Source organism: Hyperolius riggenbachi, chromosome 6 (genome assembly GCF_040937935.1).
Source record: "Hyperolius riggenbachi isolate aHypRig1 chromosome 6, aHypRig1.pri, whole genome shotgun sequence".
Taxonomy (NCBI): Eukaryota; Metazoa; Chordata; class Amphibia; order Anura; family Hyperoliidae; genus Hyperolius; species Hyperolius riggenbachi.
In genome coordinates, this window is record NC_090651.1 from 163,996,338 (window position 1) to 164,023,041 (window position 26,704).

The 26,704-nt window shown below is 41.6% G+C and overlaps 1 protein-coding gene across 1 annotated transcript in view; it reads left to right on the forward strand.

Moving 5' to 3' along the window:
- LOC137521208 (cytosolic phospholipase A2-like) overlaps nucleotides 1–26,704 on the forward strand; it is a 160,856-nt gene that overhangs the window by 100,132 nt on the left and 34,020 nt on the right. The window contains exons 9-10 of the mRNA XM_068240165.1: nucleotides 11,817–12,001; nucleotides 16,355–16,550. Coding sequence (XP_068096266.1) covers nucleotides 11,817–12,001; nucleotides 16,355–16,550 — 381 coding nt within the window. The remainder of the gene's footprint in view (nucleotides 1–11,816; nucleotides 12,002–16,354; nucleotides 16,551–26,704) is intronic.

The window sequence follows — 26,704 nt, forward strand, 5'->3', positions numbered from 1 at the left end:
CCATAAAGCTTTTCAGCAGATGGAAGCATGAACCCACTTTTGAACCAGAAACAGCGGCAGAAGAGCCTGACCTGGGCTACAGAGAAGCAGCACTGGACTGTTACTCAGTGGTCCAAAGTACTTTTTTCGGACGAAAGCAACTTTTACATGTCATTCGGAAATCCAGGTGCCAGAGTCTGGAGGAAGACTGGGGAGAGGGAAGTGCCAAAATGCCTACAGTCCAGTGTCAAGTACCCACAGTCAGTGATGGTCTAGGGTGCCATGTCAGTTGCTGGTGTTGGTTCACTGTGTTTTATCAAGGGCAGGGTCAATGCAGCTAGCTATCAGGAGATTTTGGAGCACTTCATGCTTCCATCTGCTGAAAAGCTTTATGGAGATGATTTCATTTTTCAGCACGAACTGGCACCTGCTCACAGTGCCAAAACCACTGGTAAATGGTTTACTGACCATGGTATTACTGTGCTCAATTGGCCTGCCAACTCTTCTGACCTGAACCCCATAGAGAATCTGTGGGATATTGTGAAGAGAAAGTTGAGACGCAAGACCCAACACTCCGGATGAGCTTAAAAAGACTCCATAACAAAAATTGCATCCTGTTTTTTATCATCCTACAAGTCCCAAAAGCTATTCTAATGTGTTCTGGCTTACTGCAGCACTTTATACTATACACAGTCTCTGTAATAAATCAATGTATCTTTCCCCTGTCAGACTTGTCGGCCTGTGTCTGGAAGGCTGCCAAGTTTTTCAGTGTTGTGGTTCTGCTATGAACTCCCCCTTCCAGGCCCCTCTATGCACACTGCCTGTGTATTATTTAGATTAGGGCAGCTTCTCTCTTCTCTCTTATCTTTTACAAGCTGGATAAATCGTCCTCTGAGCTGGCTGGCTGGGCTTTCACATACTGAGGAATTACAGACAAAGGCCTCAATTCACTAAGCTTATCTCCTGTCTTTAATAACTCTTCTAGAGTTGTTACCATGGTGATAAGGCATGTAGTATTCAGGAAACATTTTACCTCTGGCAAGCCTAAAGTTAACTCTTCTGTCTTTAAATTAACTCTCCAATCCTTAAAATAACTCCAGAGTTAAAGACAGGCTGTTAATTAACTGCGTGTGAAAATAACTACAGAGGAGGTAAATTAACTACAGGAGAGGTAACTTAAGGAATGAAGAGGTAAGATAACTCTCTCACGTGTGGAGGTAAGTTTTCTCTTGCTTTATTATCTCTAGCATGATCTTAGTGAATTGAGGCCATTGGCAAAGCTGTTTGCAGGAAGAAAGGAGCAGCCTGAAACTTCAGTGCATGAGAGCTGAAGGGGGAAAGAAACACACAAATGATCTCTTGAGATTCAAAAGGAAGGGTGTATACAGCCTGCTTGTGTATGGATGTATTTTCTATGTGTGGACATACTGTACATCAACCTACTTCCTGTTTTGGTGGCCATTTTGTTTGTTTATAAACAAACTTTTTAAAACTGTTTTTAACCACTTTTAATGCGGCGAGGAGCGGCGAAATTGTGACAGAGGGTAATAGGAGATGTCCCCTAACGCACTGGTATGTTTACTTTTGTGCGATTTTAACAATACAGATTCTCTTTAAGGCTGCTATCGAAGCATCCTGGGCCTCCATAACACCTGAGCAGTGCCACAGGCTGATTGCCTCCATGCCACGCCGCATTGAAGCAGTAGTTTCTGCAAAAGGATTCCCGACCAAGTATTGAGTGCATAACTGAACATAATTATTTGAAGGTTGACTTTTTTTTGTTTTAAAAACACTTTTCTTTTATTGGTCGGATGAAATATGCTAATTTTTTAAGATAGGAAATTTGGGTTTTCATGAGCTGTATGCCAAAATCATCAATATTAAAACAATAAAAGGCTTGATCTACTTCAGTTGTATGTATTTGAATCTAAAATATATGAAAGTCTAATGTTTATCAGTACATTACAGAAAATAATGAACTTTATCACAAGCTAATTTTTTGAGAAGATACTGTGTGTGTGTGTGTGTGTGTGTATATATATATATATATATATATATATATATATATATATATATATATATATATATATATATATATATATATATATATATATATATATATAATTACAGAGGGGCTGCAGCACACAACAGGAAAACAGTGACAGGGGCTCTTGGTTACGCTTTAACGTGCTTAAGCTCACCAACTGCGCCAAAGTGTCCCCACTCTGGTGAGTCCTACTCTACCATGCAAAATGCCAGTTTTTATAAGCAGTCTAGTGGGAACTAAACCAAAAACCCAAGAGTCAACTAAATGGGAAAAAAGAAAATTAAAAACACCTTACCTTTCACTAGCTACCAAATGAACTCTCTGAACATGTGCAATGCACTCATTTATATGCTTAACTGTGCTCGAGGTGGGCGTGGTTATGCAGACTCACAGGGGAAAATTATAAATAAATACCAAGGGGTGAGCAGCACAAACCAAATTTTTTATGCAATTCTATGCAAAGCATGCACGCAGCACAGGTCCCAGATCTTGCCACACATTCTCGATTGGATTTAGATCTGGACTTTGACTGGGCCATTCTAACACATGGATATGTTTTGTTTTAAACCATTCCATTGTTTCCCTGGCTTTATGTTTAGGGTTGTTGTCCTGCTGGAAGGTGAACCTCCGCCCCAGTCTCAAGCCGTTTGCAGTCTCCAAGAGGTTTTCTTCCTAGATTGCCCTGTATTTTGCTCCATCCATCTTCCCATCAACTCTGAACAGCTTCCCTGTCCTTGCTGAAGAGAAGCACCTCCAGAGCATGATGCTGCCACCACCATATTTGACAGTGGGGATGGTGTGTTCTGATGTGCAGTGTTCGTTTTCCGCCACACATAGGGTTTTTGCATTTTGGCCAAAAAGTTCCATTTTGGTCTCATCTGACCAGAGCACCTTTTTCCACATGTTCACTGTGTCCCCCACATGGCTTATGGCAAACTGCAAATGGGACTTCTTATGCTTTTCTGTTAACAATGGCTTTCTTCTTGCCACTCTTCCATAAAGGCCAACTTTGTGCAGTGCACGACTAATAGTTGTCCTATGGACAGATTCCCCCACCTGAGCTGTAGATCTCTGCAGCTCATCCAGAGTCACCATGAGCCTCTTGGCTGCATTTCTGATCAGCGCTATTTTTGTTCGGCCTGTGAGTTTAGGTGGATGGCCTTGTCTTTGGAGGTTTACAGTTGTGCCATACTTCTTCCATTTCTGAATGATCGCTTGAACAGTGCTCAGTGGAATGTTCAAGGCTTTGGAAATCTGTTTGTAGCTTAAGCCTACTTTACATTTCTCAATAACTTTATCCCTGACCTGTCTGGTGTCTTCTTTGGACTTCATGGTGTTGTTGCTCCCAATATTCTCTTAGACAACCTCTGAGGCCGTCACGGAGCAGCTGTATTTGTACTAACATTAGAATTAGATTACACACAGGTGCACTCTATTTAGTCATTAGCACTCATCAGGCAATGTCTATGGGCAACTGACTGCACTCAGACCAAAGAGGGCTGAATAATTATGCACACCCCACTTTGCAGTTATTTATTTGTAAAAAATTTTTGGAATCATGTAAGATTTTCATTCCACTTCTTACGTGTACACCTCTTTGTGTTGGTCTTTCATGTGGAATTCCAATAAAATTGATTCATGTTTGTGGCAGTAATATGACAAAATGTGGAAAACTTCAAGGGGGCCGAATACTTTTGCAAGCCACTGTGTATGTATGAATATGTATGTATGTGTATATATATATATATATGTATATATATATATATATATATATATATATATATATATATATATATTAATATTACACACTTACCAACAGCTGTTCAATTTCTCATTAATTTCCTGAACTCCAAACTGAATGTCAGAATGGGAAAGAAAAGTGATTTAGGCAATATTGTTGTTGCCAGACAGGCCGGTCTGAGTATTTAACAATTTGCTCAGTTACTGGGATTTTCACACACAACCATTTCTAGGGTTTACAAAGAATGGTGTGAAAAGGGAAAAACATCCAGTATGCGGCAGTCCTGTGGGCAAAAATGCCTTGTTGATGCTAGAGATCAGAGGAGAATGGGCCCGACTGATTCAAGCTGATAGAAGAGCAACGTTGACTGAAATAACCACTGGTTACAACCGAGGTATGCAGCAAAGCATTTGTGAAGCCACAACACGCAGAACCTTGAGGCGGATAGGCTACAGCAGCAGAATACACCACCGGGTACCACTCCTCTCCACTACAAATTGAAAAAAGAGGCTACAATTTGAACCAGTTAACCAAAATTGGACAGTTGAAGACTAGAAAAATGTTTCCTGGTCTGATGAGTCTCGATAGAGTCAGAATTTGGTGTAAACAGATTGAGAACATGGATCCATCATGCCTTGTTACCACTGTGCAGACTCTCCATCAACTGCAAGATGCTATCCTTTTTAATATGGGCCAATGTTTCTAAAGAATGCTTATAGCACCTTGTTGAATCAATGTCACGCAGAATTAAGGCAGTCCTGAAGGCGAAAAGGGGTCAAACACCGTATTAGTATGGTGTTCCTAATAATCCTTTAGGTGAGTGTACTAATAATTCCCCCTTGTCAGTCTACATTTGTTGAGAAAAAATAAACTCCCTGTGGGTCTATGCAATCCACTGCAGTCCCTGAACTAATGATCTACTAACCTGCATCAACCCTCCTTTTTACCCAGGTTAGGGTTGTACCCATATGCCACCTGCCACAGCAACATTGGTGATCATGGATGGGTTCCAGTTTGCACTTCATGCAGTTGATTAGGTTAATCACTGTCTGGAGAGATTCCTGGATCATCCATAACTACTACAGGTGGCACATTTTATTATTATAACACGCTTGTGGCAGCTGATGCTTTTTAGTGTTTGAAATACAACTGCATGTACTTTATATAGTATTAAGTATTAACACCACTTGACCAGTAGATGGCACTACTGCAAATACTAAGGTTACTAGTTTTGTGTGTCTATCTGAAAAACTTGTTTTCTTTATCTCTTCCTCTCTCTTCATAACTGATATGTCTGCTGTTAAAGTTTACTGAAAACTCGGTATGCTTGCAACTTAATCCAGCCAAGTAAACCAAGTTCTGCCTCATCACAAGACGCTAGTGTCTTCTCTAATACATAACCAACAGGTTATGGGCCCAGCTCCAGACACCAGAAAAAGGAAAACTACAAGCAAGTGCTGCATCTATAATCATACTGAATAATGTGTAAGGAAACAAAAGCTGCATCCAACTCACTGGTAGATGGCAAGTGCTTCAGATATGAAGTTTACAATAACAAAGCTTAACAATACCAACTACCAGCTATGGAAGTTTAAGCTAGAAATGTTGTTATCCAAAGATGATTTGTGGCAGGTGCTAGATACAGACAGACCCAACGACAACCAAGAAGAATGGGACAGAAAAAACAGGCAAGCAAAAGCAGTCATAAGCCTGTTAGTGGAGGATGATCAACTCATTCTTATAAGGAAAGAAAACAGCTAAAGGTATGTGGACTGCATTACAAAGGCTGCATGAACGTGCAAACCTAAACAGAAAACTATATCTGCTATGCAAACTGTATAAGATGAGGCTGGAAAAAGGGCAGGAAATGGGTGACTATGTAAATGCTATGCTAGAGATTGTGGACTAACTGGGTGCAATAGATGAAGAAATGAAAGCAAATCACATAATAGCACATAATAGTCCCCTCCTGCTTCAAGCGGTCCACAATTGTACCAGTCCCCAAAAAACCAGGCAGCATTGAGCTCAACAACTTCCGACCGGTGGCCCTAACCTCTAACATCATGAAGCTTCTCGAGCGGCTGGTCCTTGTCCACCTGAAGAGGTTCACGGACACGCACCTCAACCCCCTCCAGTTTGCTTACATGGCAAACAGATCCGTGGAGGACGCCATCAATGCCAGCATGGCATACGTCACGGAGCACCTAGACAATCCTGCCTCCTATGCTAGGATCCTGTTCCTGGACTTTAGCTCAGCGTTCAACACGATTTGCCCAGATATCCTGCACACAAATCTGAGTCAGCTCGAAGTAGATCCCACCCTACGAGCGTGGATCAAACACTTCCTGACATACAGAACACAACAGGTGAAGCTGGGCAACTGCTACTCCAACGTCAGAACCACCAATACAGGGGTTCCACAAGGCTGCGTTCTGTCACCACTATTGTTCTCCCTCTATACCAACAATTGCACTTCATCAGACAACTCTGTGAAAGTCATCAAATTTGCGGACGATACCACTATCATCGGCCTAATTGACAACAACGGGGAGCAGGAATACCGCAGAGAAGTCGAGAGCATCTGCAACTGGTGCAGAGACAACAACCTGGTACTCAACGCGGCAAAGACGGTTGAACTAGTCGTAGACTTCAGGAGGAACCCTCCCCACCTCCCACCTGTCCTCATCGGGGGAACTGAAGTCTCTAGGGTGTCATCTGTATGGTTCCTCGGCACGACTCTAACGAACAACCTGAAATGGGGGCAAACCACCACCATAGTTCAGAAGAAATCCCAGCAGAGGCTGTTCTTCCTGCGCCAACTGAAGCGATTCGGCATGCCCCGGAAGCTGCTAACCAGCTTCTATACTGCCACCATAGAATCCATCCTCTGCTCCTTAGTCATTGTCTGGTACGCGGGCGCAACGGCCAGCGATAAACATAGACTTCAGAGAGTCGTAACTGACGCAGAGAAGATCATCGGGTCCCCTCTTCCACCTCTCGATCTCCTCCACTCCGCTAGGATGATGGAGAGCCTCCATGATCTCCCGGGACCCCTCCCACCCAGGCTGTCGCTACTTTGATCTCCTCCCGTTAGGCCGCCGCTTCAGGTCCTTACCATCCAAAACCAAGAGGCGGAAGTATACCTTCTTCCCCCAAGCGGTTAGGCTGCTTAACACCAACCTCCCCCCCCCCCCCCCCCAGGCCTGCCTATTAGCATGCCCTTGCACGCTGGTCAGCCTGTTCTTGCCGCTGCCCGCCCAGGTTCTCACTGCCCAGTGTCTGGTTGGGGGTACATTGTTATTGTTACTGCTACTACCACCATTATTATTATCACCCCTATCCCTATTACTATCAGCTTAGTGTTATGGACTGTTCCTGCACAGATGGAGTACACACTAACTGATGAACTGTTGATCTGGGACTGTTATTGAGAAGGCCATATCTATACCACATCTGCAATTCGTAATCTGCATTAATTGTTAAATTGTATGTGTTGTGCGTCTGTCCTCTTATACTATGTCTATGCCATGTGTACCAAAAGCAATTCCGAGTATAGCTCCGCTGTACTTGGCGAAATAAAACTGATTCTGATTCTGAGCATTACTGCTATGCAGGCTTCCCGACTTATACAGTGCCCTTTTAAACGCTCTCGAAACTAGACCGGATACTGAACTGATGCTAACATATGTTAAGGTAAAACTAATTGTTCACAGAGGCGCTCGGCCACACTACAGACCCGACACTGCATCCTCCATTCTACTGCCTGATGAAGCGGGATAGTGACCCACGAAACACGTTGCTATGCAGGCTTCCCGACTTATACAGTGCCCTTTTAAACGCTCTCGAAACTAGACCGGATACTGAACTGATGCTAACATATGTTAAGGTAAAACTAATTGTTCACAGAGGCGCTCGGCCACACTACAGACCCGACACTGCATCCTCCATTCTACTGCCTGATGAAGCGGGATGGTGACCCACGAAACACGTTGCACTTTTGGAGTTTTTAATAAATGTTACTGTGATTTATAGTAACGTCTCATAGTCCAATTCTTTTCTACGAGGGAGGTAAGTCCACCAACTTCCCCCTTTTAAACGGATTTTAAAACGTTTTTATCCTTGTTGGCGACTCTGTTTTACATACCTGCAAATATCTAGTCCACCCTTGGTGGAGGGGTGTATCCCCACCTTCTTCCTATCTACAGAGAGCGACTTAATACCTGAGTGGGGTCAGGTCCTAATTCTCCCCACCTGCCTTTACAGTGGTTGTCATTGTGGCAACCCACGTTTGTGAGTATAACCATTGTGTTTCTTACACATTACCCAGTGGCGGGATGGTGTAATGGTTAAGGGCTCTGCCTCTGACATGGGAGACCAGGGTTCGAATCTCGGCTCTGCCTGTTCAGTAAGCCAGCACCTATTTAGTAGGAGACTTTTGGCAAGTCTCCCTAACACTGCTACTGCCTATAAAGCGCGTCCTAGTGCCTGCAGCTCTGGCGCTTTGAGTCCGCCAGGAGAAAAGCGCGATATAAATGTTATTTGTCTTGTCTTGTCATGTCTACCTTTACTGATTGAAATACTACACTATATTGGGCTCTCGGTTTTCTTGTTTTTATTTCAAGCCCTATTACTGCTGAAGGGTAATGGTCAGGGGTTTCTGAACTACAAAATGCCATCAGGGGCAAGCAGAGCATCCTTGTAAAGAATGTTCTATACGTTCCAATCCTAAACGGAAGCTTTCTATCATTTAAAGCCCTTTCAAGCAATGGACTCACTGCCCAGTTCAGAGGTAATAAATGCACAATTCAAAATGGAAAGCAAGTCCTAGTAAGTAAGGAAAATTAAATGAACACCTGTACAAACTCGGCACTGAAATGCCTAAATGGCTAAATGCATCCACCTATGGCACAGAAGATTGGGGCATTGAAACCCAGAAGCTATAGAGGTCCTTGCAAAGAGAGGTCTATCAGAAGACATGAAAATTTTGCCTTGCCACAAACCTAGCAAGTGCACGTGCTGCATCAAAGCAAAAGCCACCCGAACACCTCTTCCACAGACCAGTCAGTGAAAAACCACTAAACAAATGGAACTGCTACATAGTGATGTGTGTGGGCCAATGAAAACCGTCGCACCCTGCGGAAACAGATATTTACTGACTTTAATTGACGATTATTCTAGGTACACAATAACGTATATAATGAAGCACAAAAGTGAAACTTTAGAAAAACTTCTAGAGTTTGTATCTATGACAAGCAACAAGTTTCGATGGAAACCTGGAATATGCACGGACAATGGAGGAGAATATAGGAGTAAAGAGATAGAATCATACCTAAAGAAACAAAACGGTGTAGCAGAAAGGAAGAATTGCACTCTTGTAGAAATGACCAGATGTATGATTTCAGACGCTGCCTTACCTAACAAATACCGGAGAGAAGCGATAATGACTGCAACATACCTATAAAACAGGCTCCCATCAAAAGCTATTGAGAGTACACCGAATGAAATGTGGAATGGATCAAAACCCAATGTAGGGCACAGAGTGTTTGGGTGTAAAGCATATGCCTACATTCCAAGTGAGAAACGCTCCAAGTTGGAGAACAAAGCCATAGAAGGCATTCTGGTGGGCTACAGTGAGCAGGGTAAGGGATATAGAATCCTTTGTCCTAAGACCAATAAGGTGTCAGTCTGCCGCTGTGTCTATTTTGATGCACTGCATTGCGCACCCTTAGCCTATCAGTTGTGTCTCATTGCTAGGATGCTATCTAGTGGCGCCCCTCATGCGCAACTGCACGGGTCATAGAGATGCAGCGAGACTAACAGAGGAACACCATGCAGCGCAGATCAGTGGTAGCAGGTACAGGTAAACCGGAGCTGCATATACTTCACAAGTATGGCAGTGAGGGGGCAGGCCTCACAGCTATTGCCGCACAGCTTCCCTATGCCTTTGGTTGGGGTGAACTCGGGAGGGGGGGGTTCGTAGATGCCAGCAAAATGTTGTATGTGCTTTGCCCTCAATGAAAGCAGAAAACTGGAGAAAGGAATCCATTAGTCGTTCCTGCAACTTCCACTTCCACAACATCTCCAGGATCCACTCCTACCTAATCCCTGACACCACCAAACTCCTCATCCATGCTCTCGTCATCTCTTGCCTGGATTATTGCAATTCCCTTTTATAAGGCCTCGCTTCAAACGATATTGCCCCCTACAATTGGTAATGAATGCAGCAGCCAGACTAATCAACTACTCTAATCACAGTGGCTCTCCTCTGGCCATCCTTTCCCCCACTGCGGTGAACAAGCGCTAAACGCGCGAAACGGACGTCCGCAGGGGGATCTAGACCTGGCGCCCACCACACCCGCATCGCATCCCACCTGAATCAACTGTAAGTGCTTCACTTTCTTTTTGTCTCAATAAACAATATTTGAATCGCAGTGCTGGCTACATCTTGCCTCCCTCTTCCACATCGATTTGTTGTTCTTCACCCAGCCCGTGCACGCTTTTCAAAGAGACCGCATCTACACATCCCACAGTCCATCAGGGTTGAGTCTCATCTCCTACTGCAGTCGTGAGAGTGCTGGAACTTTCCTTTCCTTGGCTTACTGACATTGCTCTCCTCTTGCCCCCCCCCCCCCCCCATCCACTTAAGGATTAATTTAAAAAATATGTGCATGGCCTACAGACCAGTGCATAGGACCTGCTAGACCTACATCTCTGAACTTGTCCACATGCACATACTGGCTTGCCCCCTCCGATCCTCCAACGATTGTGCCTTTTCTCACCACACATATCTCACTCCCATGCACGATTGCAGGACTTCACTAGGGCTGCACCCACTCTCTGGAACTCGCTTCCATTAGCCATCAGACTTACCCTCACCTTCAACACTTTCAAACTAGCCCTCAAGACTCAGCTTTTCATGCTTGCCTACCCCCTCCCCCTGCCATCAGTACCATGATATGTTCTACTGGGCACCCTCTCAACAGGCACACCTATTGTCTCTACCCCAACCCTTTAGATTGTAAGCCTTTGGCAGAACCCCCCCACTGGAACTCCAGTGAAAATATTGTAATAAAAAAGTGTTTCATTTTTACAATTATTATGTATAAATGATTTAGTCAGTGTTTGCTCATTGTAAAATCTTTCCTCTCCCAGATTTACATTCTGACATTTATTACTGTGACATTGTTACTGTGGGCAGGTTATGTAGCTGTTTCTAGCTGTTCTGGCTGTTACAGACAGCTGTAAACAGCCATTTCCTGTCTGTGAACATTGTTACATTGTGGCAGTTTCGGTATTCAGAGCTTCTTGTGGGAATGGTTTCAGCACAAAATCAGTCACACAGCACCCCCTGATGGTCTGTTTGTGAAAAGCATTCTATTTCTCATGTAAAAGGGGGTATCAGCTACTGATTGGGATAAAGTTAAATTTTTGGTCTGAGTTTCTCTTTAAAAGCCATGTGCAGAATACTTGCATGTGACGCTGAGTGGTAATTAAAATGCGAGGCATAGAAAAGTACAAAGCTAGTGATGGTAGATTAATGCTTAGCAAAAAATTCACTGCACTTATCTCTGCTGTCTACTTGTGCAGAATGGTGCACTGTGCCATTTCCTATCCTTGGCTTATACTCGAATCAATCACTTTAATTTTTGTAGGTAAAAGTTGGGAGGTCAGCCTATACTTGGGTCACTTATACTCAAGTATATACGGTTCTATAATAGCTTTAGGAATTATCCTTTGCATTTACTACATTATGTTGACTAATATCCGGAGCCTACTTTGCAACACTTTCTTCAATAACATTTTGGTACCAGGGCTCACTTCTGAACACCCATATTCACTCATAGTACAATTAATACATTGTGTTATTGATTGGAACATCATATACCAGAAACACAGCTTCTGACAAACTAAAAAATAAATACCTTTTCAAACAGGATTTACAGTTAAGTAAATAAAAATACATTTTAATTAACCATTGAACTCATATTTTAATTTACTTTATATAATTTGGACTATTTAACTTCTTAGCTGTTTTGAATATTATTCTAGACCCTGATGAATTTGAACAGATATATGAACCACTGGATGTTAAAAGCAAGAAAATACACATTGTAGATAGTGGTTTGACTTTCAATTTACCCTACCCTCTTATCCTAAGACCTCAGCGAGGAGTGGATCTAATCATTTCATTTGATTTTTCTGCAAGACCAAGTGATTCAAGCCCTCCTTTCAAGGTAAGCAGTGTGACCAAGTGTTAATAATTGTTCTCTAATGATACTGCGCTATGTTTTGTACCAGAACTAGCTATATGATTTTACATATTGTTAAAGTATATTCATTTATTCTGTCCCTTGAAGGGTAAAGGTCCACTGGATTCACCAAGCCAGGGGATCAAATTATTTTTAGCCCATCTTTCATATGACTGAAAAATGTTTCTGTGATGGTACTCATTTATCCAGATCATGGTATGTCCAAAGATAAAGTAGCGTCAACTGAATGTCTTCCTGACATGACAGAACCCTGCCACTTATAGAGACATGCAACACCAAAGAAATGTAAAAAATAATAAGAATAGAACATAACTTGCATTGTGTAGAAAATAAAAGGACATTGTAGCTTGGCTTTCTAATTCAACTTGAACTGTAATGATTATGTAGTTAACACAAAATATTGTGCAACAAAAACTAAGTGTATATTGGAAAAAATAATTTTGTTTATTTTTAAACATTTCTAACTTACCATTTTTTTTTTTTACAATCTTAGTTAAGTGAAGAAAAAAAAAAGCAAACTGATAATTCAAGGACAACTGTAACGAGAGGGATATGAAGGCTGCCATATTTATTTCCTTTTACGCAATACCAGTTGCCTGGCTATCCTGCTGATCCTCTGCCTCTAATACTTTTAGCCATAGCCCCTGAACAAGCATGCAGCAGATCAGGTGTTTCTGACATTACTGTCAGATCTGACAAGATTAGCTGCATGCTTGTTTCTGGTGCTATTCAGACACTTCTGCAGACAAATAGATAAGCAGGGCTGCCAGGAAACTGGTATTATTTAAAAGAAAATAAATATGGCAGCCTCCTATTCTTCTCACTTCAGTTGTCCTTTAATAATATGGCTATACATAAACTTGCTGAAACAGAACACTGTTGTATTAGCCTTTATTATTAATCATTGGCTCTGATCTTTTAGGCTGAAGTTGATGCAAATGTTGTGAACTTTATGCAAATATATTCAGCTTGGAAATAAACCAAATTATTAGCTACTGCATTTGATTCATAAAGGCAGGGAACACACTAGGCTGGTTTTGTTGCATCAAAATGCACATAATAAAAGTCAATGCGTCACGCAGAGGTATTGCGTTTTAGTGTGTTTTTCATGCATTTTTATATGCGATTGATGATGTATTTCCGCTTCCTGTTGACTTCCTAATGATTTGCATAAAACACATAAAGCATGCAAAATGCATATGCGATTTATATATGCGAACCGCAAACGCATTTAAACACACGCAAAACACAAGAAAAATGCATGTGCGGAAAAAATGCAAATGCACAGAGAATGCACGTAAAACGCACTAAAAATGCACAGATGCATATGCAGCAAAACGCTACATCTCCCACACTGCCTAGTGTGTTCCCACCCTCAGGCTGTGAGCACACTTTGCAGAATTGCATGCGTTTTTCAGGAGTGCACTCCTAAAAAATTCATGCAATTCTGCAAAGTGTTTCCTATGCTCCGTACACACATGCGACAACGATCGTTCGTTGTCAACGACGAACGAACTTTTAATTGATGAAAGAACGACCTAAGTAAAGTTAGTTTTAAAAGGTGTGTAACGATCAGATCGTTAGAACGAACGTTACATCACATAAAAGCAACTATTGCGCCTGCGCATATAAATGAAAACTTCCATGGAGAAATAGTGAAATGCGCATGTCAAGTCTAGTACAAACGACCGTTTCCAACGATGTACTACTTTTGCAAACGATCGTCGTTGGAAAAAATCCGCCAAGCTAGATCGTTCGTTTTTAACGATCTAGCTCGTCCGTCATTAGACTTAATAGTCGTTGGCTGCTTTTTTTTAAATGATCGTCGTTTGAAACAATCGGTGAACGATCGTTTCAAACGACTATAGTCTCATGTGTGTACGCACCTTTAGCCTCAATTCCAAGCTGCATGGATTTGCATACAATTAATGAAAAAAATGCATCGACTTTCAATTATTAGCATGTAATTTACCATCTCTATTTTAGGCATGGAAATGGCTTGTTTTTTTCAAAAAAAATCAACACAATGCTATCCACTAATTATACTTTCTAATAATTATTGCATATTTTTTGGATTTCTCTTTAAAGTGTAACTGTCGGGCATAAAATCAAAAATCAATCCTTTATTTTTATCTGGAAAACAAGTAATAAGGATGCTAACCTTGCAATCCAAAATTTAAAATCTCTATTACTTTTCTTGTTTGTAAATGATCATTCCCCAGTTTACCTGACTCTAATTTGGTACGTTGCCGCACAAAGGAAGTTGCAGGGCATGCTGGGTTGTCTTTTTTTGCTTCTTTATTTCCCCTCAGACTTAACTAATGTACAAAAGCAAAAAAGGACAACCCAGCATGCCCTGCAACTTCCTTTTTGCGGCAACGCACCAGTCAGGTAAACTGGAGAATGATCATTTATAAACAAGAAAAGTAATAGAGATTTTAACTTTTGGATTGCATGATTAGCATCCTTATTACTTGTTTAGCAGATAAAAATAAAGAATTGATTTTTTATTTGAAGCCCGACAGTTACACGTTAATGTTTCAACCATAGATGCTTGATTGGGTTCCATTCAGATGATTTGACTAACCAGTCAAGATGATGGACGCATCAGGTTCTATATCAGTACTGCAGAATCCACCAGTGTAAACCATGTGGTTTCAGCTCCAATTTCCTAGGAAAGATTGTTAATAAACAAATTATATAAGAATATATTTGGCTACAAAAACTATTAACCTTGTATGGATGTTTTATAAACCTTTTTCCTAACAAAACTGTAACTTGGGAATTCATTTGTGAAACCCTGATGCACTAGCACAACCTGTGTGCTCACATTTTGTACATGTGCTTGGACGTTTATTTTTTGTTAATGTTTTTCAGTGATTGTGGATTTATGTTTCATTGTAAGCTACGTCCTGTTTGTGTTCTAAGAACACAAAATATAGTATGTCCCAAACAAATCTTGATATAATGGCAAAAATGAAATAAAAAATAAAACAACTTATGGAGGCAAATGGAGAATTTGTTTACATTGCATGTATAAAATTGTACCAAATGTATTCAATTCAGCCGTTTACTATCCTGTGGTGTTGATCCAGGTATGTTGTCTGATTGGCATCTGGAGTTTTGAAGTTTTTCACTTTTAGTGCTAATTGGCCCAGCTTTGTACATGTGTTTCATGTCCTCTGGATCATTTGGGATATGCGAGGCTGCAGGCCAGTCATGTATCAGTATTTCTGGTTTAACTAGATAGACAGATGTCTTTTTTTTCAGCCAAACTATGCAACGGGACAACTGTCTGGCAGCTTTACAGACATCCTCTGAGTTCCTGGCTGGACTCTACATGGATAGGAAGAGCAATTATGTGTATTGTGTTTTCTTGGCTATAGATTTTACAAGACATTCTGGGCCATTTGCAATTTGAGGTGATAAGCATGCTCCTATCACCTAACATCACTCAGGATTTACTGGAAAATTCCATTGCTGGCTTCACTTGTTGCGATGTGCGAACATGTAGAGCATAACTCAGGTGAATAGTATGAGTGATGCTCCTGTGTCCTGTGCAATGGGAAACAAGGTATTTGTGCTGTGGAGCTATCATTCAGCACCACGGCACTGCTGCTTCGCTCCTCTGCAGATGCTTGCGCTTGTGGCATCCGCCGCTAAAGCCTTCAGGCTCCCGAGCACTTACACGATGTCCGCCGTCGCCACTCTACTCCACTTCTTTTAACGCTGCAGCCCTGAAAAAAATATCTTCATTAGTCCCATCAGTGCTCCCCATTAGTCCATTAGGGGGACCAATTGAGAATCAGGATTATTTTTGTGAATCAGCTGAGTGGATGAATGGTGAGCCACCGTGAGAGCTATGTGACAGTCCTGTCCAATAATTTTAGAACTCACCAGCGCTTATCAGTGGTGAGTTAGTGCATTGCATAGGGCCTCCTGACTCATAAGATGCTTGCTTGTTCTTGCCTCACTACTTTCTGCATGGATATAAATGTGACCAAAGTGTGCAGATTCTTAGATATGTTGGTGTCAGTCTTAAGTATCTCAAAGGTTAGCTCTTACCTACACAACAGACAGTCCTTTCATATGTGTACTGAAGTTTAGTCAGAACTTTGGGAAGGTTATTTAAGACCTGTTAGGTGCTGAAAATCCTTTTTTTTAATTCAATCATTTTAAATGTAGAGGTGGATTTCTCGCACAATATATAAGTACAGAAAAGCACATGAAGTATCTGATAATAATCTTTATTAGAAAGAACCTTTTGTCTTTGTTAAAAAATTTAAAACATCTTAACACTTTGTACATCCTTTGAAGGAACTCCTACTTGCTGAAAAGTGGGCACGAATGAATAAGTTGCAATTTCCAAAGATAGATCCAAACGTCTTTGACAGAGAAGGATTAAAGGAATGTTATATCTTTCGACCCAAGAACCCTCAAGAAGAAAAAGATTGTCCAACTGTGATTCACTTTGTATTGGCAAATATTCAGTTCAGGAAGTTTAAAGCACCCGGTATGTACATCATTATTATTGTTATTTAGTATTTATATAGCACCAACATATTACGCAGCGCTGTACAGTGTATATATATATATATATATATATATATATATATATATATATATATATATATACAGTGCTGTGAAAAACTATTTGCCCCCTTCCTGATTTCTTATTCTTTTGCATGTTTGTCACACTTAAATGTTTCTGCTCATTAAAATACATTAACTATTAGTCGAAGATAACCTAATTGAACACAAAATGCAGTTTTAAATGATGGTTTTTATTATTTAATGAGAAAAAAAACCTCCAAATCTACATGGCCCTGTGTGAAAAAGTGATTGCCCCCCCTTGTTAAAAAATAACTTAAAGGTGGTTTATTACACCTGAGTTCAATTTCTGTAGTCACCCCCAGGCCTGATTACTGCCACACCTGTTTCAATCAAGAAATCACTTAAATAGGAGCTATCTGACACAGAGAAGTAGACCAAAAACACCTCAAAAGCTAGACCTCGTGCCAAGATCCAAAGGAATTCAGGAACAAATGAGAACAGAAGTACTGTAATTGAAATCTATCAGTCTGGTAAAGGTTATAAAGCCATTTCTAAAGCTTTGGGACTCCAGCAAACCACAGTGAGAGCCATTATCCACAAATGGCAAACACATGGAACAGTGATGAACCTTCCCAGGAGTGGCCAGCCGACCAAAATTACCCCAAGAGCGCAGAGAAAACTCATCCGAGAGGCCACAAAAGACCCCAGGACAACATCTAAAGAACTTCAGGCCTCACTTGCCTCAATTAAGGTCAGTGTTCACGACTCCACCATAAAAAAGAGACTGGGCAAAAACAGCCTGCATGGAAGATATCCAAGGCGCAAACCACTTTTAAGCAAAAAGAACATTAAGGCTCGTCTCAATTTTGCTAGAAAAACATTTCAATGATTGCCAAGACTTTTGGGAAAATACCTTGTGGTCCGACGAGACAAAAGTTTAACTTTTTGGAAGGTGCGTGTCCCGTTACATCTGGCGTAGAAGTAACACAGCATTTCAGCAGAAGAACATCATACCAACAGTAAAATATGGTGGTGGTAGTGTGATGGTCTGGGGTTGTTTTGCTGCTTCAGGACCTGGAAGGCATGCTGTGATAGATGGAACCATGAATTCTTCTGTCTGCCAAAAAATCCTGAAGGAGAATGTCCGGCCATCTGTTCGTCAACTCAAGCTGAAGAAAACACACCAGCAAATTCACCTCTGAATGGCTGTAGAAAAACAAAATGAAGACTTTGGAGAGGCCTAGTCAAAGTCCTGACCTGAATCCTATTGAGATGTTGTGGCATGACTTTAAAAAGGCGGTTCATGCTAGAAAACCCTCAAATACCGCTGAATTACAACAATTCTGCAAAGATGAGTGGGCCAAAATTCCTCCAGAGCGCTGTAAAAGACTCGTTGCAAGTTATCGCAAATGCTTGATTGCAGTTATTGCTGCTAAGGGTGGCCCAACAAGTTATTAGGTTCAGGGGGCAATTTCTTTTTCACACAGGGCCATGTAGGTTTTGAGGTTTTTTTCTCACTAAATAATAAAAAACATCATTTAAAACTGCATTTTGTGTTCAATGATGTTATCTTTGACTAATAGTTAACGGTTTTTGATGAGCAGAAACATTTAAGTGTGACAAACATGCAAAAGAATAAGAAATCAGGAAGGGGGCAAATAGTTTTTCACACCACTGTATATATATATATATCTTGTCACTAACTGTCCCTCAAAGGAGCTCGAAATCTAATCCCTACCATTCAAAAAATTTTGGGCAAAGTTATATTAGTACACCCAACACGCGCTAGCTGAAATTACCAATAGTTTTATTCAAATTGCACAAATTGAAAAAAATTGCATATACACCGTTTTTGTTGGTACTCAATTCCTCCTACATTCATACCACATTCAAACATACACCCTAGAAGGGCCCTTCTAAAAATGGAATTAAAACATAGAACATAAAAAATATATAAAAATATAGAAAAATATATATAGGACCAGGTGATCCAATAAATTGAATGTGAGTGATTGGAGGTATAGGATCCTGTTAAAACCTCATTGCAAATAGTCCCATATAGAAACTCACATTAGGCGATTTCTGCCTTACTGAACTTTCAAGACAACGTTCCGCAAGTTTCAAGAGAGAGAGCCCAATCCTATGCCAAGGATAGGTTTTACTCACAGTCCGCTGCAGCTGCCTCCGTGTAGACTTTTGATGTTCCTACCGGTAATCCACCACAACAGCAAGACCTTGTGTTGCCAACCGCTCACTTGATCAACTTACGCTGGCTCCCCAGTACGGCGCGTGTCACTTCCGCACACACGTTACAGTGACTCACTAGCCGCACTTCCGCTCAGCCTGCTCAGTTCCGGATTGGTTTAGTATAGGTGACGTCACCACTTCAAAGGACCTCTGGATCTTTGCTTACAGGTGCCCGCTAGGCGCCTTTACGGTACACCTTTCGTCCACGGTCCCCACCATATGCCGATACTCAATTAAAGAAGAGAAACCTCAACGCGTTTCTGCCATTAAACGATGGCCTTCTTCAGGAGGATTTTTGTTGCTGATCTAGTGCTGCAATTTCAGTCACTTCCTTTATACTCATCATAGAGCGTTCATCCCCCTCATTAGAGGGGTCAGGGGTCATGGTTCATAGGGCCATCTCTCGTTCTAATTCAAATTAGGACCATATTTTGGTAATGTTCACTCAGTGTTCCTGTTTAAAATCCATATAAGAACAGGCAATGCAAAGGATGGGGTAAAATTAGTAATAAAACCAAAATTAAAAAATCAATAGCGTATCACATCAAACTTACATACATACATACTCCGCTCACATCATTTTAATCAAGAGGAATTCCATTCCGACACCCACAGTTTTGAAGAGGGGTGCAATCACTCTCCACATGCTCATAGTATTGCACTCCATTCTCCAATATCTGACTGTTGCAATCCTCATACACTATCTAGACCTCCAATTTTCATTTTTTTAAAAAAAGGCAAACACCTCCATTTCACTATTCAGACCCTTTGGCATAATTGTGTCCAACTGGAAGATCCATTTCGATTCATTACGCGACATTTTCTTTATATAGTCCCCCCCTCTTCCACACTGCTTAATAACCTCAAGACCAAAGAATATTGTCCCTCTTATACTCCCCCCATGTTCCTCTCTATAATGTTTGGATAGCGGATGTCCCACACACCTCTTCTTTATGTTGTTAAAGTGCTCCCCCACCCTACTTTGTAGAGATCTCTTCGTTCTCCCCACATATCTCTTCTGGCAGGGGCACTGGATGCAGTAAATGACCCCCTTTGTAGTACATGTTATAGGGTCCTTAATTCTGTATTTCACTCCATCCAGTGCCTCAACCTCTATTATTCTACCCGGATTACTAGTCCTCCTACAGTTTAGACAAATCCCACATCTAATGAATCCTGTTGTTCCTCTCCCTCCCCCACCATTGGTACCTTTATTCTCATTTGCTGCTGTTGCAATCGAGAGCCCCAAATTGGGTGCCTTTTTAAAGACAACTTTAGGGATACATGGTAATTTATCACCCAGAATCTTGTCCTCTTTCAACACGTCCCAATGTTTACGTATTATATTTGTAACTTTATTTGATTGGGACGTGTATTGCAGGACAACACTAAAATCATTGTGTTCCCATTTTTGTTCCAATCTCGGTCCCAGTAAACTGTCCCTCTCTTTCTGTCTAATTAATGTCCTTGATTCATCAACATATTTCTCTGGGTATCCCTTTTCTAAGAGACTGCTCACGAGTTGTTCCGCCTCCCGGTCATATTCTGCTATATTAGTGCAATTACGGCGGAGTCTCGTGAACTGTCCCTTGGGGATATTGTTTAACCATCTTGGTAAGTGGCAGCTGGTATATAATATATAACTGTTGACATCCACCGGTTTGTGGAATGTTCTGGTTTTCAAGATGCCATCCTCTACATATAATTCTAAATCCAGAAAACTTACAGTGTGTACACTAGTTTCCACAGTGAATGAAATTCTCCAATCGTTCCTATTTATACTCTCGATGAACCTGTGCAGTGACGGGGCATCACCCTTCCATATCATCAGCACATCGTCGATGAAACGACGCCATAGGACCAGGTCCGCACCCGGGCCATGCTCCCCATAAACATAGCTCTCCTCCCACTGTGACATGAATAAATTTGCATAGGCAGGTGCGAACCTGGTCCCCATCGCCGTTCCACCGACCTGTAGATACCAATTCTCATCAAATTGAAAGTAATTGTGTTGTAATATGAATTGTATCGATTTTAAAATGTACTCCTTCTGGATAACATCCAGGGTTTCATCTTTCTCCAGATAAAAACCCACCGCCCCCAATCCTCTTTCATGATCAATTATAGTGTATAGGGATGCCACATCCAATGTGCACATGATCCATCCCTCTTCCCACTGCAAGTCTCCCAAAATATTAATAACTTGTTTGGTGTCCGCAATATAGGCTCTTGTACTCTTCACAGATCTCTGTAGGAACGTATCCACGTATCTGGAGAGGTTCGCTGTCAGCGAGTCCACCCCAGACACTATGGGTCTACCAGGCGGATTGTTCAGACCCTTATGGATCTTTGGCAGATGATAGAACAATGGTCTCCGTGGGAATCCTATGTTTAGAAAATCATATTCCTTTATGGTCAGGATCCCACAGCTCAATCCTTCATCCAATATTATTTTCAGTTGTTTTGCAAAATCGACTGTTGGATCGTGGCCCAAGACGCGGTAAGTCTCTGGGTCATTCAACAGTCTATAGGCTTCAGCCTTATAAACTTCTGTATCCTGTATCACAATCCCCCCACCTTTGTCCGCCGGCCGTATAGTGATGTTCGGATCACCCTGTAACTCCTTCAAGGCTCTCCTTTCGGCATTTGTTAAATTATCATTCGCAAATCTGTTGGTTTTTATACGTCTGATATCTTTCTCTACCAGATTCTCAAATGCCGTCATTGCATCACTATACTCCGTTTGTGGAAAAAAAGTGGAGGGGTTTCTTAATGAGGTATGTGTGAACCTTAAGTCTTCACTCTCCCTCTGCATGGGGTTTTTTAGAAAAAATTTCTTTAGACAGAGTTTCCTCATAAACTTCTTTATGTTTATGAAAGAGTCAAATTTGTTGATTCTATTACTAGGAGCAAACTTTAACCCTTTCGACAAAAGTTCTATCTCATTTTTCTCGAGCTTACGTTTACTTAAATTGAACACCCCCCTCCCCCCCTCCTCAGTGGTTTGACTGTCAACCCCCATTACCTTTTTACCCCCTTTCCGACCCCCCCTACATCCCCTTTTCCGTTTCCCACCCTGGGTGTCCGTAAAAAATATTGACTTATGGAGTTTCGTGGTTCCTCTACCACTATATTATTCCTACTCCTTCGATCCCCCAACTCATTCCTTGGTCCCCTCCTGTTGGTGGGCTGTGGGGTCCTAGATTGCTGACGTGGGGTTCTATTTGGTGTCAATGCCATTCTATTAAGTCTCTTCTTCTTAAAATCTTCCTTTCCCCTCAGTGGATACCCTTTTGGTGTCCTATTGTTGGCCAAATTCCCCTCTATCTGTCTCTGATTAATTACCGGGCTCCGCAGAACTGAATATCTATTAGAAGTGGGGATACTATATCTTTTTGGGCTCACATGCGGGGACTTTGTTTTGCTTCTACTCTTCCCATCACGTGCAGTCCTATTCTCTTTATTAGTGTATACCCCATTATTCCTCTCTACTCTCGGTGTCTCCACTATGGGTTTCGGTATACTCACCTGCATCTCCCCATCACTGATATCCCCAAATCCTTCCTCATCACTCCCCACCTCAAAATCCTGTATAGTGGAGCACCTTGCTCCCTCCCCATCCCCTTCACAATCCTCCCCGATCTCATCAATAGTTTCAAGCGTTCCCATCATGGTGGTGCCCTGGGGGCATTCTTCTCCTATACTTTCCTCTACCATTATTCTTAAATCTTCTATATTATTCATAGGGATTGCGTCCCTGGCAAATTTCTTCAATTTTTTGTTTATTATATCCTTTTCTAATACTTCTAATCTATTATATATACTCACCTCCAGATTGTGGTACTCCTTCGTTGATTTAAATGGGGCCAGGGTTTGTTTAAGGCCCTCTATTTCTTCCCCTAAACTCTTAGATTGGGCCTTCCTAGCATCCATCACAAATTGGACCGTTTCCATTGAGAATACATGAAACATATACTCCCACTTCTCCAAAGTCTCCTCATCTGCCAAATCCTCAGATAGAACTTTAGACACCGCCAAACCTACGGGTGCTATTTCCCACTCCAAGTACTTCTTAAGGGACGCTACCTCCCACATATTCTTCGTTTCCTTTACTAATAATTTCTCCAATTCCTTCACTCTCTGTGTGCCATCCATCCTGTATATTCCTTGATTGTTTTCACTCTCATTGAAAAAATTCCTAATCCGATCATTCTGATGGTTTCTAAATTCCCATAATCCATTTCCTGCAGCCATGGTATAAGGGACTGTTTTATAAATCAAATTATTTTCGTCACCAGGCGCTAGGTCTGATCCCTTGCCTATCAAGCAGCGTGTGGGGTTGAGCTGTCCCTTAAACACTCAAAAAATTTTGGGCAAAGTTATATTAGTACACCCAACACGCGCTAGCTGAAATTACCAATAGTTTTATTCAAATTGCACAAATTGAAAAAAATTGCATATACACCGTTTTTGTTGGTACTCAATTCCTCCTACATTCATACCACATTCAAACATACACCCTAGAAGGGCCCTTCTAAAAATGGAATTAAAACATAGAACATAAAAAATATATAAAAATATAGAAAAATATATATAGGACCAGGTGATCCAATAAATTGAATGTGAGTGATTGGAGGTATAGGATCCTGTTAAAACCTCATTGCAAATAGTCCCATATAGAAACTCACATTAGGCGATTTCTGCCTTACTGAACTTTCAAGACAACGTTCCGCAAGTTTCAAGAGAGAGAGCCCAATCCTATGCCAAGGATAGGTTTTACTCACAGTCCGCTGCAGCTGCCTCCGTGTAGACTTTTGATGTTCCTACCGGTAATCCACCACAACAGCAAGACCTTGTGTTGCCAACCGCTCACTTGATCAACTTACGCTGGCTCCCCAGTACGGCGCGTGTCACTTCCGCACACACGTTACAGTGACTCACTAGCCGCACTTCCGCTCAGCCTGCTCAGTTCCGGATTGGTTTAGTATAGGTGACGTCACCACTTCAAAGGACCTCTGGATCTTTGCTTACAGGTGCCCGCTAGGCGCCTTTACGGTACACCTTTCGTCCACGGTCCCCACCATATGCCGATACTCAATTAAAGAAGAGAAACCTCAACGCGTTTCTGCCATTAAACGATGGCCTTCTTCAGGAGGATTTTTGTTGCTGATCTAGTGCTGCAATTTCAGTCACTTCCTTTATACTCATCATAGAGCGTTCATCCCCCTCATTAGAGGGGTCAGGGGTCATGGTTCATAGGGCCATCTCTCGTTCTAATTCAAATTAGGACCATATTTTGGTAATGTTCACTCAGTGTTCCTGTTTAAAATCCATATAAGAACAGGCAATGCAAAGGATGGGGTAAAATTAGTAATAAAACCAAAATTAAAAAATCAATAGCGTATCACATCAAACTTACATACATACATACTCCGCTCACATCATTTTAATCAAGAGGAATTCCATTCCGACACCCACAGTTTTGAAGAGGGGTGCAATCACTCTCCACATGCTCATAGTATTGCACTCCATTCTCCAATATCTGACTGTTGCAATCCTCATACACTATCTAGACCTCCAATTTTCATTTTTTTAAAAAAAGGCAAACACCTCCATTTCACTATTCAGACCCTTTGGCATAATTGTGTCCAACTGGAAGATCCATTTCGATTCATTACGCGACATTTTCTTTATATAGTCCCCCCCTCTTCCACACTGCTTAATAACCTCAAGACCAAAGAATATTGTCCCTCTTATACTCCCCCCATGTTCCTCTCTATAATGTTTGGATAGCGGATGTCCCACACACCTCTTCTTTATGTTGTTAAAGTGCTCCCCCACCCTACTTTGTAGAGATCTCTTCGTTCTCCCCACATATCTCTTCTGGCAGGGGCACTGGATGCAGTAAATGACCCCCTTTGTAGTACATGTTATAGGGTCCTTAATTCTGTATTTCACTCCATCCAGTGCCTCAACCTCTATTATTCTACCCGGATTACTAGTCCTCCTACAGTTTAGACAAATCCCACATCTAATGAATCCTGTTGTTCCTCTCCCTCCCCCACCATTGGTACCTTTATTCTCATTTGCTGCTGTTGCAATCGAGAGCCCCAAATTGGGTGCCTTTTTAAAGACAACTTTAGGGATACATGGTAATTTATCACCCAGAATCTTGTCCTCTTTCAACACGTCCCAATGTTTACGTATTATATTTGTAACTTTATTTGATTGGGACGTGTATTGCAGGACAACACTAAAATCATTGTGTTCCCATTTTTGTTCCAATCTCGGTCCCAGTAAACTGTCCCTCTCTTTCTGTCTAATTAATGTCCTTGATTCATCAACATATTTCTCTGGGTATCCCTTTTCTAAGAGACTGCTCACGAGTTGTTCCGCCTCCCGGTCATATTCTGCTATATTAGTGCAATTACGGCGGAGTCTCGTGAACTGTCCCTTGGGGATATTGTTTAACCATCTTGGTAAGTGGCAGCTGGTATATAATATATAACTGTTGACATCCACCGGTTTGTGGAATGTTCTGGTTTTCAAGATGCCATCCTCTACATATAATTCTAAATCCAGAAAACTTACAGTGTGTACACTAGTTTCCACAGTGAATGAAATTCTCCAATCGTTCCTATTTATACTCTCGATGAACCTGTGCAGTGACGGGGCATCACCCTTCCATATCATCAGCACATCGTCGATGAAACGACGCCATAGGACCAGGTCCGCACCCGGGCCATGCTCCCCATAAACATAGCTCTCCTCCCACTGTGACATGAATAAATTTGCATAGGCAGGTGCGAACCTGGTCCCCATCGCCGTTCCACCGACCTGTAGATACCAATTCTCATCAAATTGAAAGTAATTGTGTTGTAATATGAATTGTATCGATTTTAAAATGTACTCCTTCTGGATAACATCCAGGGTTTCATCTTTCTCCAGATAAAAACCCACCGCCCCCAATCCTCTTTCATGATCAATTATAGTGTATAGGGATGCCACATCCAATGTGCACATGATCCATCCCTCTTCCCACTGCAAGTCTCCCAAAATATTAATAACTTGTTTGGTGTCCGCAATATAGGCTCTTGTACTCTTCACAGATCTCTGTAGGAACGTATCCACGTATCTGGAGAGGTTCGCTGTCAGCGAGTCCACCCCAGACACTATGGGTCTACCAGGCGGATTGTTCAGACCCTTATGGATCTTTGGCAGATGATAGAACAATGGTCTCCGTGGGAATCCTATGTTTAGAAAATCATATTCCTTTATGGTCAGGATCCCACAGCTCAATCCTTCATCCAATATTATTTTCAGTTGTTTTGCAAAATCGACTGTTGGATCGTGGCCCAAGACGCGGTAAGTCTCTGGGTCATTCAACAGTCTATAGGCTTCAGCCTTATAAACTTCTGTATCCTGTATCACAATCCCCCCACCTTTGTCCGCCGGCCGTATAGTGATGTTCGGATCACCCTGTAACTCCTTCAAGGCTCTCCTTTCGGCATTTGTTAAATTATCATTCGCAAATCTGTTGGTTTTTATACGTCTGATATCTTTCTCTACCAGATTCTCAAATGCCGTCATTGCATCACTATACTCCGTTTGTGGAAAAAAAGTGGAGGGGTTTCTTAATGAGGTATGTGTGAACCTTAAAGAGAATCTGTATTGTTAAAATCGCACAAAAGTAAACATACCAGTGCGTTAGGGGACATCTCCTATTCCCCTCTGTCACAATTTCGCCGCTCCCCGCCGCATTAAAAGTGGTTAAAAACAGTTTTAAAAAGTTTGTTTATAAACAAACAAAATGGCCACCAAAACAGGAAGTAGGTTGATGTACAGTATGTCCACACATAGAAAATA